Source organism: Hakea prostrata, chromosome 3, assembly GCF_041222555.1.
Source record: "Hakea prostrata isolate BN-2017 chromosome 3, UWA_Hpros_2, whole genome shotgun sequence".
Classification (NCBI taxonomy): Eukaryota; Viridiplantae; Streptophyta; class Magnoliopsida; order Proteales; family Proteaceae; genus Hakea; species Hakea prostrata.
This window is the reverse complement of record NC_142602.1, coordinates 68,123,804-68,137,417: the sequence shown is the minus strand read 5'-3', so window position 1 is coordinate 68,137,417 and position 13,614 is coordinate 68,123,804. Positions and strand designations below refer to the sequence as shown.

Below are 13,614 nucleotides of genomic sequence, written 5' to 3'. Positions count from 1 at the left end.
TACTTATGGCAGTCTAATGCTAATCCACAGTAAAATATCAAATTCCAAGCTATCAAAATTTACCTCTCAAACTACTTTGTTACTTAGTAATAAGTTTGTAGAGTTTTAGTTTGTAAATAATTTATTCCTTATATCTACTTTCCACTTAATTATAAATAAGGCTTGAGATCATGGACATACCATTCTACTACACTTTCTTTCACATGCATCACCTATTCGATTATTGTTCTTATTTTTTCTTCAACCTATACCCCCGATTTTTTCCCAACCCTTCCGTTTTTCTTGGCTTACACCTAATTCCCCTCTTTGATTTTCCCTTTACCCTCCCGTCTTTTTCGTTCCCCTGGCGGGAGGGGACCCTTTTTTTGTCCTTTTGTTTTTTGCCTCTCCTTTTTTTCTTCTTCTCGTCTTCTTTGTTTTTTGTGTGGGTTCGTTGTTTTTGTTGTTTTTGGGTTTTTTTGTTTTTTTTTTTTGTTTTTTGTTTTGTTGTGTTTTTTTTTTTTGTTCGTTTTTTTTTTTTGGTTAAAGGGGTTTTTTTTGTTTTTTTTTTTTTTTTTTGTTTTTTTTGTTTGGTTTGTTTTTTCTCTTTCGTTTTTGGGTTTTTTTTGGTCTCTTTTTTTTTTTCTTGGCCCTTCCCTTCTCCCGCGTTTTGGTCTCTTCTCTTTTTTCTTTCTTTTTTTTCTTTTGGTTCTTTTTTCCTGTGCTACTACTAACATATGCGTTATTCGTTTTGAGCTCGAAGTTTGCTCTTTGGCTTTTTTCTCTCTTTGGCGTTGTCTTTGTTTCCCCTTCGTGTGTCTTTGCTTGTGTTTTTCTTCTGGGTTTGTGTCTGTGTTCTTGTTCTCCCTTTCTCTGCGTCTTTGCTCTTGTTCGTGTGGTCTCTTCTCTTTCTCCTATTTTGGAGAAATCCTTTCGTCTCCCTAATCATCCCTTTTCTTCCCTCCAACCCTATCATACTAAGGAATTTTGGAAACTCCTGAAGCCTCTGATTTTGAGAAAAGACCATCAGCTCTTCTCCCGGTTTCCCCCTCCGGTGTTGGTCTCTCACGGGAGGGTTAACTTCTTCCGTATTCCCTCTTCTCTCCCCCTCTCCCTCTTCCTCTACTAATCACCAACTCCTACCTTCTCTTCGGTAAAACTTTTACGCTTCCTTTCTTCGCTTCCTCCTTGGTTATTATCCGAGCCCGATCATTCTTTATCCTCTTTTTCTTACAATATTCTCCAACTTCGAAGGATAAGTTCTTCTGATGGCTCCTATTCTTCCATTCTGGAAAAGGACCATTCAACATTCTCCATCCCTTCTTTGTCAGTTTTACTGTTCCCTCTTTCTCTACTAACTTGCTCTCTATCAGCACCTTCACATGACTTAAATTGTAAGTGACATTTTTCCCATCTTATTGTGTCTTTCGGATCCTACGAGGAGATTGGCTGGTAAACTAACAATGGACTTTATTTGCTCGAGCCATTAGGATCTACTCCTCACTCATCTTCTAATCGGGTCCATTCTTTCACCTTCATCTGCCCGTAGCTTCCCCCCTCGAACTCTTGAAAATATTTCCTTTGTTTCTTCTGTAATGAGGATGATTTTTTGTGAGCTCTTTTCCCTCGTTCTCTTATTTACCTTCTCTTCATATAGAAAAATATTCCTTTTATGTTAATTCATCGTGTGTGGGGTCCCCCCCCGTGTGTCTATCACGCCATGGTACTTGTTACTTTTATTGATTGTCACTCTCGTTCTACATGATTTATCTTTTAAAACAAAAATGAAGTTTTCCATGTTTTCGTGATTTTCTAATATGATTAAAACTCTTCAATGCCCTTAAGATCCTTCGCTGACAATCCGTATATTGATGGTGAATTTCAAGATATCTCTCCACTCGCATAATACATCGACTGTTGCGTTGATCGGCTGCCCAAATGGGGTGCCGAAGAATCGCATCTCTTGAGATACCCGTTCTATTATGATTCTTGATGTCCTGACCGCTGTGATGCTATTCTCCGCTTCTACCTTATGAATAGGATCCCGAGGATCTTGGTTTTAAATGTCCTAATGAGATTCTTCGGAGCCTCTTCTTTGTTATTTCCCGGTTTTGGATGCGTGTGTTATGCCAATCCCCCCCCCCGAGTAGTTCTCCCCGCCCTCGCTCTATTTTGGGTATTCTCGCTCTCGGAGGGTCATGTTATCATCCTCCCTCCAAGAAAACCATTGTATCCATGGTGTACTTTTTCTGGTTTTGCCCTTCTATACACCTCTCCGGGGAGAGTCCGAGGGGTGTTCTTTCCACTCTAATCTTCCTTTCACACACCAACACACTTAGAGTCCCGAGAGTTTCCCACCGGGGAGACTTCGCCTCCGCTCTATCCTCCCCTTCAATTTCAACCATGTGAGAACCTCCGGAGCCCTCCTTAGACACCTGTTGGGTCTTTCACCGTTCCAAATGTCCTTATCGAGGAGAATCCCCGCTGGATCGTTCCCTCTCTCCGCTCCATCGTTCTCGGGTATCTTCTTCATCTTCCTATTCTTAAAGGGTCTCTTTCTCAACATCCCTGCTAATATGTTTCTTATAACTCTTTTCCGACTCCTCCGTGCTTTTATATCCTCTCTCTCATCCGTGTCTGTTCCTAAGTTGGCAAGCCTATCTTGATAGAGATAAGGAAGCTATGGTATCCTATCCTGGAGCGTTCCTTCCTCCGCCTCTCTGGGTATTGTGTTAAACTATATGGATCCCGTTAGCTCTGTTCGGGTTTCCCCCTGTTTTATCGCCTTCCCCTTCAACTTCCGGTTCTTTCTTGTCACCACTTCCCCTCGTGCCTTCTTCTGGTTCGGTCTTTGGTCCCCTTTTTCCGATGACATCCAGTTTTCTTATCATATATTTCCTCTCTGTTCGCCTTCATCTTCATTTCCCTCTCTCCTTTTGTCAGTCAAGTCTAACATCACACTTCTCATTGTCTTGTCATTTGTCATCACGGATTGTGGTTCAGTTGGCTTCTCGTTTTTAGATCTAGGGTTCTTTCTATTCTCTCTTATATTCCTTCCCGGTTGTCCTTCTATTATCGGTGGATGTTGGTGTGTGTTGTCCCCTTCTAGCTAACTTAGAAGAGGAGATCGTGCGGAGATCCCGTGAAGCTTATCTACTTGTCTCACCCGCCCTTCTTACTGTGGTATTAGTCTTCTGCTCCCTTTTCTCTTGTCTTTCTCTCTTGACTCATCTTTGTCCCCCCGTTCTGTCTCCCTCTCTTCTCCCGTCTTTCTTCCCTTTATTGGTTCTTCTTGGTCTGTGTGCTTTCGTCCTTTGGCTTGTTGTGGTTTGCTCTGTCTCCTTTGGTCCGTTCCCCCCGTGTTTTGGCCGGCTCTTGTTGCTTTCCGCCTGTCCTCCTTTTGCTTTTTCGGGTTGGCGCTTATCCTCCTTTGTTCCCGCCTCTGTTTCCGTTGTTTCCTTCCTTTGTGCGTTCGTTTCTCCTCCGGGGAGTGTTTTCTGTCTTGTTTGGTTGTTGTTTGTATTCTATGTTCTTTCCTTGTATATTCCTTTCCCTTAATTATAAATAAGCTAGCTTCCCATTCTACCCCCCGGGGGGGGGGGGGGAAGGGCCCCCCCCAGCTCCCCCCGGGCCTTGTTGTCAGTTGCCTTCCTGGCTGATCCTAAAATCACCAACAGACAATAAAAAAGTCCAGTTTATTTCTAAGCTCCATGGAGTTGCAAACTACCTACCAAGGGCAGAGGCAGTACATGCTTACACACTACCTTCAATACATAGGGGATTTAAGTGGACATGACATAAATTCCTCTTAAGTATTTTTGTGATATGATTTGGAAGCTTGCTCTTTGTGTAGCCATCTTCTATATGGATGGGGCCATATTAGAAAATGGACCTTAAACTCACAATCCCTCTGTCAGAATTTGATCTCATCTTCTTTGATGTATTCAGCAAAGTTCCTAGGATCCTTCACTCTTGTTAGCCCCCCAAGGAATAGACATGGGCAATTCCATCCAGAAGGTAATGAGTGACTCTTACAGCACCTCCTTGTACAATGCTCAAGGCTCTAGGCTGAGTAGCAGGAGCTACTTTTAATTTGTTATGAGCCCAAACAATGGATTCGATAAGTTCTTGCCAATAACCATGGCCGCTGAAGAGAAACACTAAACTCAAAGCCCATACAAAATGAGCACCTAGGGAAAAAAGGCCATATGCAGATAATGAAGAACCATAAGACTGAATTACTTGGGATGCCTGCGCCCATAAAAAGTCACGGAACCACCCATTAATAATAATGGAACTCTGTGCAAAGTTTCCTCCCATGATATGAGATGATCACGCTCCCACTAGGTCTTCCATTCCCTCTCCTCACTACCCCCCCCCCAGGCGTGGGTAAAGGGTTTTCCCCTTGTGTGTACTATTGTTTCTTTCCCACCACCCCCTAGGGGATTTCCTCTTTCTTTTCACTTCTGATTAATACAAATATTATTCACTGCCAAAAAAACAAAGAGTTGACTACGTTCTTTTTTTCTCCTCTTTGGGTAAGTCATTGTGCCCATTATTCTCGTTGAGACTGTTGAGTACAACACTCCCAACAGAACTACAGCAAAACCTGACCAGATAGATTAACTACATCATGAACATTGTGAGGCAAGATCCAAATAATCCATACCAGAGACTTTCATCTCATCTTCACCAAATACAAAAGCCTTGTGCTATCCCAACACAAGATTCCTTAGCAATGCGACTGTTTATGAGGGATGGAAACCAAGCCAAATTCAAGCAAAACTCAACCCTATAAGACTTTTAATATTTGAATTCATAAAATTCATTGCAACTCTGATCCAAATCCATTGCACTTCCAAATTCTGTATCTAGAGGAACTACAGGTAATACAACAAAGAATGCCAGAGCAGAATATAATTATTTCTGACTTCAAAAATAAAAAGGAAGAAGAGCAACACAAACAGTAAGATCTAAATCCCCTGAAGACACAAGAAAGTATAACAAAATTGAAGATCTAAAAAACAATGAGACCCCATATTTATAACTTTTTTACTCCCTAAAGGACAAAGAGAAGAGCAAACAATATAATGGAATGCAATAGATACAAATTCCCTTACATGGAAATGACAAGTATTTAAGTGTTGCAGCCCACAAAATATATGTGAACCCTGTGCAGTACTTCAAATAACAAACCTGGCCATAATTTAAAATTCCAGCTGATGGGCTCAATTCAATGTTCCCGTAACCCACTAATTCACCATCAGGAAAGTTGCCACCTTTGGTGCATTTTGTGACATACATATAATCTGTCGGCACAAGACTAAACCCAAGATCGTCCCAATTTATATCAGCCAACTCCAATGTCTCACTGCTGGTTCCAAAATTATATTTCAATATTCATAAGAAAATGTATAAGATGAACAAAAAAGTGGAACTTGAAATTACTTAATTTCATCCAATGGAATAACAGAATAAAGAATATTTTCATTTTTCTTTGCACCCCACCAATTATATAACACATCCAACATCAGTTAGATGCAAGATGATTTACAACTAAGACCTGCAATGTTAATATGTTGTTCTATTAGTAACACCGAACTCAAAGGGAATCATAATGGTAAATAAATTTCACTCAATTACAAAATTTAAAAGAGAGAAGATAAGTCAGTAATGTTGGTGGTGTACATCGTAGGGATAGAGCAGCTATAGGGGATCAAACCCAAATGACCATGTGGGGACAGAATCAGTTACAAGGAACAGGGACAGGTGGCAGGAACCTTCGGGGAGCAGCCACACTCGTGCTGGGATTTCACAGGGATATGGCCTATATGGAAGTAGTTAGTCAGGATTTGGCTTTGGTTCTGGTAGGGGGAAGGGAGGAGAATGGGTAGGCAAGAAGTGAGTCAGAAAGGGGTAAGCTAAGCTCACAAGAGAGAGGAAAGACTCTCGGGTAGGGGCATTCTAGTAATCTATTCAGGTTTGGGACGTCTTGTATTGCATTTTTAGTTGTTGAATTAAACTAGATAATCTCCTTACAGTCTTCTTCAAGCTCTGTTATACCATTCGGCTGCAGCGTGCATGTGTGGTTGGTGAATTGTGTGTTTGGCTGTCAGAAGAGCACCCTTACAGAGGCCTCACCAACTTACACAGAGGTCTTAACAGAAACCAAACCAGATTAGTGATGAATTAATGACATAAACATAAAAGTAAGGGAAGAACAAAAAATGTTTCTCTCAGAAGGCACAAATGCTTCTCGTGGTTGTTAGGAACCCAATTACAGCAATGTAGTCTCCTCTTGTTATTCACTTAGATTAGATTATGGAATGCAATAGTTCAGCCCAGAACAGGGCATAACAGCAACTAAAGACTTTAGTGTTACAGAAACCAAGTAACACTACCCTGCAAATTACCTTGCCTATAGCCCAATACAATAATTTGATATCCTCCCCACCCCCGATAAATACATCACAAACAACTACCTCACTAACTGATTAACAGTTTGAACCTGTAACTGAGAGCAAAACTAATTTCCTACATTGGCTGGCCCACTGTCCTGTGTCAATTCTTCCTGGTGTAGACTCAAGCCAGGGGCCTGTCAGTGGCATTTAGACCTATTTAGAGGTGCTGGTTCTAGACGTCGATGTTTCTCTATTAGTTTATCTCAGAAGGCACAAAATGCATCAAAAGGAGAAAATAGACCCTAGACACATTTGCACGCCTATTGTAGAGACAGGTGATCAGCTGGCAGATGTTTTCACCAAAGGGTTTATCTCTGGGCACCATTAACCCAGTACCATTCCTAATAAACTACAATGAGAGGCCTTTTACACCTTTTGCTTTCTTTTTTTTTTCTTCCAAATACCCTTCCATGGACAAAGCACCTTCTTTCATGTATCAATTTTAACACCATCCAAGCTTCATGATGCAAAGCTTTCGTAATTTCTCCCATAAACCTGATCCTAAGAGCCCTTCTTCCAGGGGCATAAAACTCCTAAGCCACAAACTTTTTTTTGGATCGCCAGACCAATTAGTTTACTACCCTTTTGTGCAAGGGTAGGATGTTTGTTCTCCATCTTGAGGGAGAGTGTTAGGGAGTTTGTGAATTGAATTAGCATCTTAACATAAAAAAGAGAGGAGGTGTGGAGGGGTGTACCCAGTGCACAAAGCTCCATCTTTGGCAAGGTATGAAACAGGTCCAATGTAGAGACAGTCTTACCTTGTTTCCAAGGCATGAACCCTTGGCCAAGCGTTATGAAGTGAGCACTTGACCGAGTGCACCAGGCACTACTTCAAAAAATGTTCACTTCTTATTGTCATGTATTGTACTTTTCTTTCTTAACTTTTTAGCTCCCTAGGGAGATAAACATAATTCCTGCTACAATGTTAATAAATTGATATGGGTAGGAAGAGTTCACCCTCTATCTCCCCACACAACTACACTTCTCTTTCCCTTATCTCTTCCCTTCCCTTCTTCCACTCATCTCCTTCTATCTTTCTCATACTCTTCACTTCTCTTCTCTATTACATTGATCATCGAATGTTCAACTATCTTATTGCAAGCCTAAATCCTTTATAGAGTCTATGTAGGTTTGAGAAACAATCACCTCCGATTAGCCAAAGTTGAAAATGTCCAATGTTGCAAGGAATGTGTTATGCCCAGTTTGCCTCAACAAATCCAATTGGAGAAGGTTCATGAAGGAACCAACCTCATCTCAATTGGGCTCAGACCAAAGTAGCACAGAGAACATCTAATGGCCAAGATTGCGCCCACTTCCACCCTTATGAGCAGCTCGGATAAGAACCCTTACTCTGAAGAATATGGACTACTGGGACAAGTCCTAAAAAATGACACATATCCGAACTCCCTAACCCAAGAGGAGTCTATCTGCTTGACAAGGATAGGACGACTGAGACAGAAGCAAGAGGATTGCATCCGATGACTTCGAAATACACAGGTCAGACTATATAAACCCTGGACCCAAACAGGGTAAAGGTAACTGAATTCTATCACACTACTTTTGCAACCAAAGTCTTTCTTCCTATTGTGTGAAGTACTGAGGTCAGCCCGTTATTTGCAGATATTTTGGCGGTCGAGTCATAACCGAAAATGCAATAGAATGAAACTCCAACCTAAGTTCCAGTGTTTGATAAGATATCCCTACTTACTCAGAGTTCTCAGTTAACAATCACACAATTCTCTTCCATAAGCACCACTTGATGTCCTCCTAGATCAGTAGAAAATGCCTAAAAACACAAGGGGCAAGCCGGCAAGGGGGGGGACCTCACTATAGACGGGAAATAGAGCATACTAAGGGTGCAAGTTTGGCCCTAATGGCCCTGACCCGCCCTAAGCCCTCCCTGAACCCGAATAAGGCTTAGGCTTAAGATTTTGGCCCTAAGGGCAAGTTAGGGCCAAGGTGAGCCTGGGATTACTCTTAGGCCACCGGGCCTGTCCAGACCCATCCCTGATTTTTGCCCTGACCCCTGACCCTAATTTTGACCATGATTATGGCCTTAATCATGGCCCTAATTTTGTCCCTGATGCTTGATCTCAATGAATTAGTAACAAGGAAAAGGATAGGGCCAATCAAGGCAAGGCCAAGGCCAATCAAGGCAGAAATGGGCTTGGCTTGGCCCTGTAGGGCTTAAGGTCAAGGACAATAATCCTTGGCCCTAAATTAGGGTCAAGGCGGGAATAGACTTAGATTAGAATATATAAGGCTGGGCTTGGGATTGCAAAAGCCCGGCCCAACCCTGCCCTGTTGCAGTCCTAGAGCATACAGCAACTAGTAATACCATTGTAACTATATGAATCGAGTCAATGAGCATTTTGTGCCAGAGGGAAAAATGAAATAAGGACTCTAAAGAGAACAAACCCAGGAGTGGACAATGGCATTGCTTCACAACGCGTGTTGGAGATCACTTGGAGATGATCAGAGAAGCTCAAGCGGAGGTTATTCTGAAGTTACAACGAGAAACATTTCAGATTATAAGCAAACACTTCCAGCGATACTCATCATAAGCATTTTTTCAAAAACTAAATGGGAAATTGAAGTCAAAAGACCAAGAAAAAGAGATAAACCTTTAAATATGAGGAAGGTAACCGATTTCTGGCCCAGAAAGAAGCAGGGAAGAGGAGTCTGGTGACACTGGATAAAGGGGACAAAAGATGGTTTGGCAGAACTCCTGCATATCCGAAACCGTTTTCCATCTCTTCTCTGAATACCCAAGAACAAAGTCTCAATGAGGTGATTGGGACTTGTGAAGAAATGAGAAGTGATTTTAATGGCGGGAGGAAAACGGAGTTAAACCTGGGCTTGCAGCAGATACTGCAACTCCAAGTCTAGAAAGCGCTGGATTAGGATCTTTAATCTCAGTAACCGATATCCGTTGGATTCAAATAATAATACAAAAATAAACAAGTGTAATGCGCCTAACCAAGGTTTAAAGTATCAGTATTAAATATCATATCGATCAAGTGATTTTAAGAGATGTATCGTCCTGTATCGAGTATTGTATCACTCTTGCTAATGTATTTTAGTGTAATTTAATAGAGAGACATATCGAGATGTATCGTATCGGTTGGGCAAATATGGATACGTATCAACTAGTATCGTATGGTATCGTGGGATACTTTAAACCTTGCGCCTAACGCAAGTAACAACCTCTTGTCACCACTGCCGACTTTTGGCGTCTTTTCGCCGATAGAGTAGGTAAGTTTTTTGAAATAGCTTCATGGTTGTACTTTTTTGTGGATTTCAAGCCGTAAGTTGAAATATAAATAGAGTTTTTATTTAATTTTGCCACCTAACTTGGGCCCAAAGTCTTGTTTGCACCTAATTTAAGTGGACAAAATAAAAACATAGCAAATTGCACCGGAATTTCAAAATAGAGGCCTTAAAGCACTGACACTCTACTTTATGTTTAAAAAGCACATAAACCCCAAATTTGGATTTTCATTTGATATATTTGTCCAATTAATCACTGAAAACCTTTACGACGTTGTTTATTACAGGGATATTTTTTAAAATAAACAGTAATTTAACTGTTTTCAATGATAAATTTGACAAATATATCCAATGAAAATTCAATTTTAAGGTATGTGCTTTTTAAACATAAAGTGGGATATCAATGTTTTAAGGCATCAACATTGAAGTGCTAATGCAATTTGTTCTAAAAAAAAATTATAAAAAAAAAACTCTATAAATTATAAAGAAAGAGTTTGCCTTCCTGGTCATTTAAAGGTGAGAAGCTTGTTACAAATTCCAAAGTTATGATTTCTTTTGGTTGAAAGGTCTTGTGCCCGGATTGTCCGAAAGGGCTCAACCGGAGTGGATTCGCTAGAAACCAACCCAGTCTGAACCTGTATCAAGCTCAGGAGGTTCGGTACCCATCTCACGGTGAGATCACGCCACGTTTCCCTATACGAGTGGTTTGGGTAAGAGCCCAGTTATAAAGAAATGTCGATTGCAAGGAACACTCCTCCCACACGATGCATAACCAAGCTCCATGACTTAGTAGGAGTTTAACTCTAGTAATAGATTGGATGCTAAAGAAAGCGGCTAGCCAATCCAATCTGACAATGATCCATCACCCATTTAGACTATAAATACCCTACACTAAGGCTGCGTTTGTTTGCAAATGTGGGGTGGGAAAAAAGGGGTGGGGAAAAAAAAACATGTGGGTCCCATGTTTAATGGGGTGAGGGAGAATGAAAAGAAAATAAATGGTTTTGTAGAAAAGTGATAGTGGTGAGTCCCACTTTTTACTTTTTCAAACTTTCCCACAAAGTTCCACCAAATTTATGGGGTTTTAAAATGGTTTGGGGTGGGAAAGTTGGGGTGCCACATCATCAGACAAGTTTCTTTGATTCAAGGAATTTTGTCTTTCATTTTCCCTCCTCAAACAACTAAATTATCTACAATTTTGAGATTTAAGGGAAAAGTAAAAAATCTACACTTTTTTCAAGAATTTTCCCACCCGCACTTTATTCAAACAAACAAACGCAGCCTAAGGGAAAGTAACTCAATTTGCTCATACTATTACTGTTTAAAGACTCACGACTAGTGTCTTCTGTTTGTTGTGCGAAATATTGACTTGATCGTTGGAGGCGGCCCAACCAATCAATGTAACCTGCCATTTGTAAAAGCTAAATTCATTATTCAACTCCCTCTTTTAAGTATCTGTTGAGGATAGCTATCTTTAGGCTCAGACTATGACCCATGAGTTTATAATTAAATCTAGAGCAAATTGCAATGGCACCCCAAAATAGAAGTCTTAAAGCACCCACGTTAAAGAAACCCCCCCATACACGACACCCCACTTTATGTTTAAAAACACCCCCAATCCTCTTCCTCTTTCTTCCCTTTTTTTTTTTTCTGCCCTTTGTCTCTTCTCTCTTCCTCCTCTCCCTTTCCTCCCCCCCCCTCTTCCCCTCCTTCTTCCTACTAATGCAATCAAGATGATAAACCCAAATTTGATATTTATGTATACCATCTTGCTTCGATCAATCCGCTCCATTGCTTCCCGTCGCGCTTGTCGCATATAGATCAAAACCTAGAACCATGCCTTTTGGAATATCTTTTCTTCGCTTCCGTTTATCTACAAAATCAACAGCACAAAAAGTTTCAGAAGAAAAAAACCAAAACCTCCACCCTCCTTGTTCACCTAAACTAACAAATAAGCCTAGAGGGAAAGAGAGCAAGAAGATTTCAAGAAGTCAGTTCCGATTAAAACGGAATCATTTTATTTCAGGTAACCAGGTTCCGTTAAAAAGGAAATCATTGGATTTCAAGAAATCGGTTCCATTAAAAGGAAACCATTCACAATATCATCGGATCCATTAACTGGATAAAGAACTAGAAACAAGTAGCCATTAATGCATCCTACCTCAGCAGAACTCCTGCGAAACTCTCTAAGAACAATCTTGTCCCAGTCATTGATATCGAACTCACCAGAAGATCTCATTCTGGTTCTAGGTTTTGAGCGATATGCGAAATGCAAAACTAAGCACAAAAAAGGAGGTTTCAGTCGACCCAAAACCCTTCTTGTTCATCCAAATTTTGTATAATTCCACCCAAACGGCAATGGATACTTTCAAAATAATAGACACATGTGAGATTCTTCCCAAAATTTATGGAGAGCTTCTCTTCCTCTCTCTCTGTTTCTCTTCGCTACCTGAAAATCATTCAAAGGAATCAATAATAACCACATTAAATATTAAAACCACTTGCAGAAGAAGCCACTTGACCCATTACTAATTAAAACCGAATCCTTTTTTACCTTTCGGAAAAAATCTAGTTAGTCACAGGTATATCAAATGAAAATATAGTAAGAGGTTAACTGAGAGAGACAAAGATTTCAGAATCCATCATCGTAGGCCGCCAAAGGACGGTGTTCATGAGCAACGCGGTAATCGACGCCGGAGGTGGAGAGCCGAGTGAAGAGAGAGAAGACGGTGTTCATGAGCAAGGCGGTAATCGACGACGGAGGTGGAGAGCTGAGTGAAGAGAGAGAATACATTTGGCTTTTGTTTTACATAAGGGCATTTTTGGAATTTTATAAAAATAACTAGTGGACTAATGGTTTCAATAATAGAATGGACTAGTATGTTTATTGAATTGGGATGCCTGTGTTTTTTAAACATAAAATGGGGTGTCATTGCTTTAATGCCTCCATTTTGGGGTGTCTGTGCAATTTGCTCTAAAATAAAAAACAGAAACCCCAAAATTAGATTTTTATTAGATGTATTTGTCAAATTTATCACTGAAAATAGTTAAATCACTATTTATTTTTAAAAATATCCCTATAATAAATAGTGTCTGAAAGGTTTTCAATGACAAATTGGACAAATATATCCAATGAAAATCCAATTTTGGGGTTTCTGTGTTTTTTAAACATAAAGTGGGGTGTCAATGCTTTAAGGGGTGCCATTGCAATTTGTTCTTAAGTCTAACATACTATTCCAGCTACTTTGGATTGCTTTGATAATTTTACATTTCTCATGATCCATTGTAGTTTATGCTTTCAATTTTCAATTTAATTTTGGTTTTCCTACCATCTACCACCTCCAGCTCTCTAGTACTTATGTTTCTTTTGTTGCTGAGTTGATTTATTGCCGAATCTCTAGCAACGCAGATCCTGTTTGTAGCAAGCAAAACATTCTGGCCTAATACCATTCATTGGTTTCTTAAGTTACGTAACTTGGAAGCCTTTTGTTTTTCTCATCCTTCCTCTCAATGAAATCTTGATTAACCAAAAAAATGCTTCTTTTGATTAATTGAAAGATAACTCTTAATGTGTATATATATAATATGTCATTCTTTTCTAAGGCGAAATGCGTTGTTCATGCTCTTAATGTGATTTTCTACTTCTTGTCGTTCTCTTCTAAGATGAAATGCATTATTCATGCTCAATGTGATCTTCAACTTTAGGTCATTCTATTTTATGTCCTTTGGATTTGATATTGTTAGGATTCTAATAGATTATATGAAATATTACAAAGATTATGTCCTTATCTAATGGGAGTATCTAAGGATGCATTTATAGATAAATTCAAAATTTTTAGTTTTTATTTGTCTTATTTCATCTATTCAATTGTAAAATAAAGATATAAGAGGGCTTTCAAAAATA

The 13,614-nt window shown here is 39.9% G+C and overlaps 1 protein-coding gene across 2 annotated transcripts in view; it reads right to left on the bottom strand.

The window, feature by feature from the left end:
• Positions 1 to 9,299, bottom strand: part of LOC149022865 (branched-chain amino acid aminotransferase 2, chloroplastic-like) — a 48,625-nt gene extending 39,326 nt beyond the window's left edge. The window contains exons 1-3 of one of the 2 annotated variants that reach the window (XM_089150755.1): positions 9,065 to 9,299; positions 8,859 to 8,941; positions 5,176 to 5,353 (exon numbers count right to left, since the gene is read on the bottom strand). In XM_089150755.1, coding sequence (XP_089006881.1) covers positions 5,176 to 5,353; positions 8,859 to 8,941; positions 9,065 to 9,193 — 390 coding nt within the window. In that variant the 5' untranslated portion in view covers positions 9,194 to 9,299. The remainder of the gene's footprint in view (positions 1 to 5,175; positions 5,354 to 8,858; positions 8,942 to 9,064) is intronic. The other variant, XM_089150756.1, reaches the window with a different exon arrangement.
• Between the last annotated feature and the right edge of the window lie 4,315 nt (positions 9,300 to 13,614).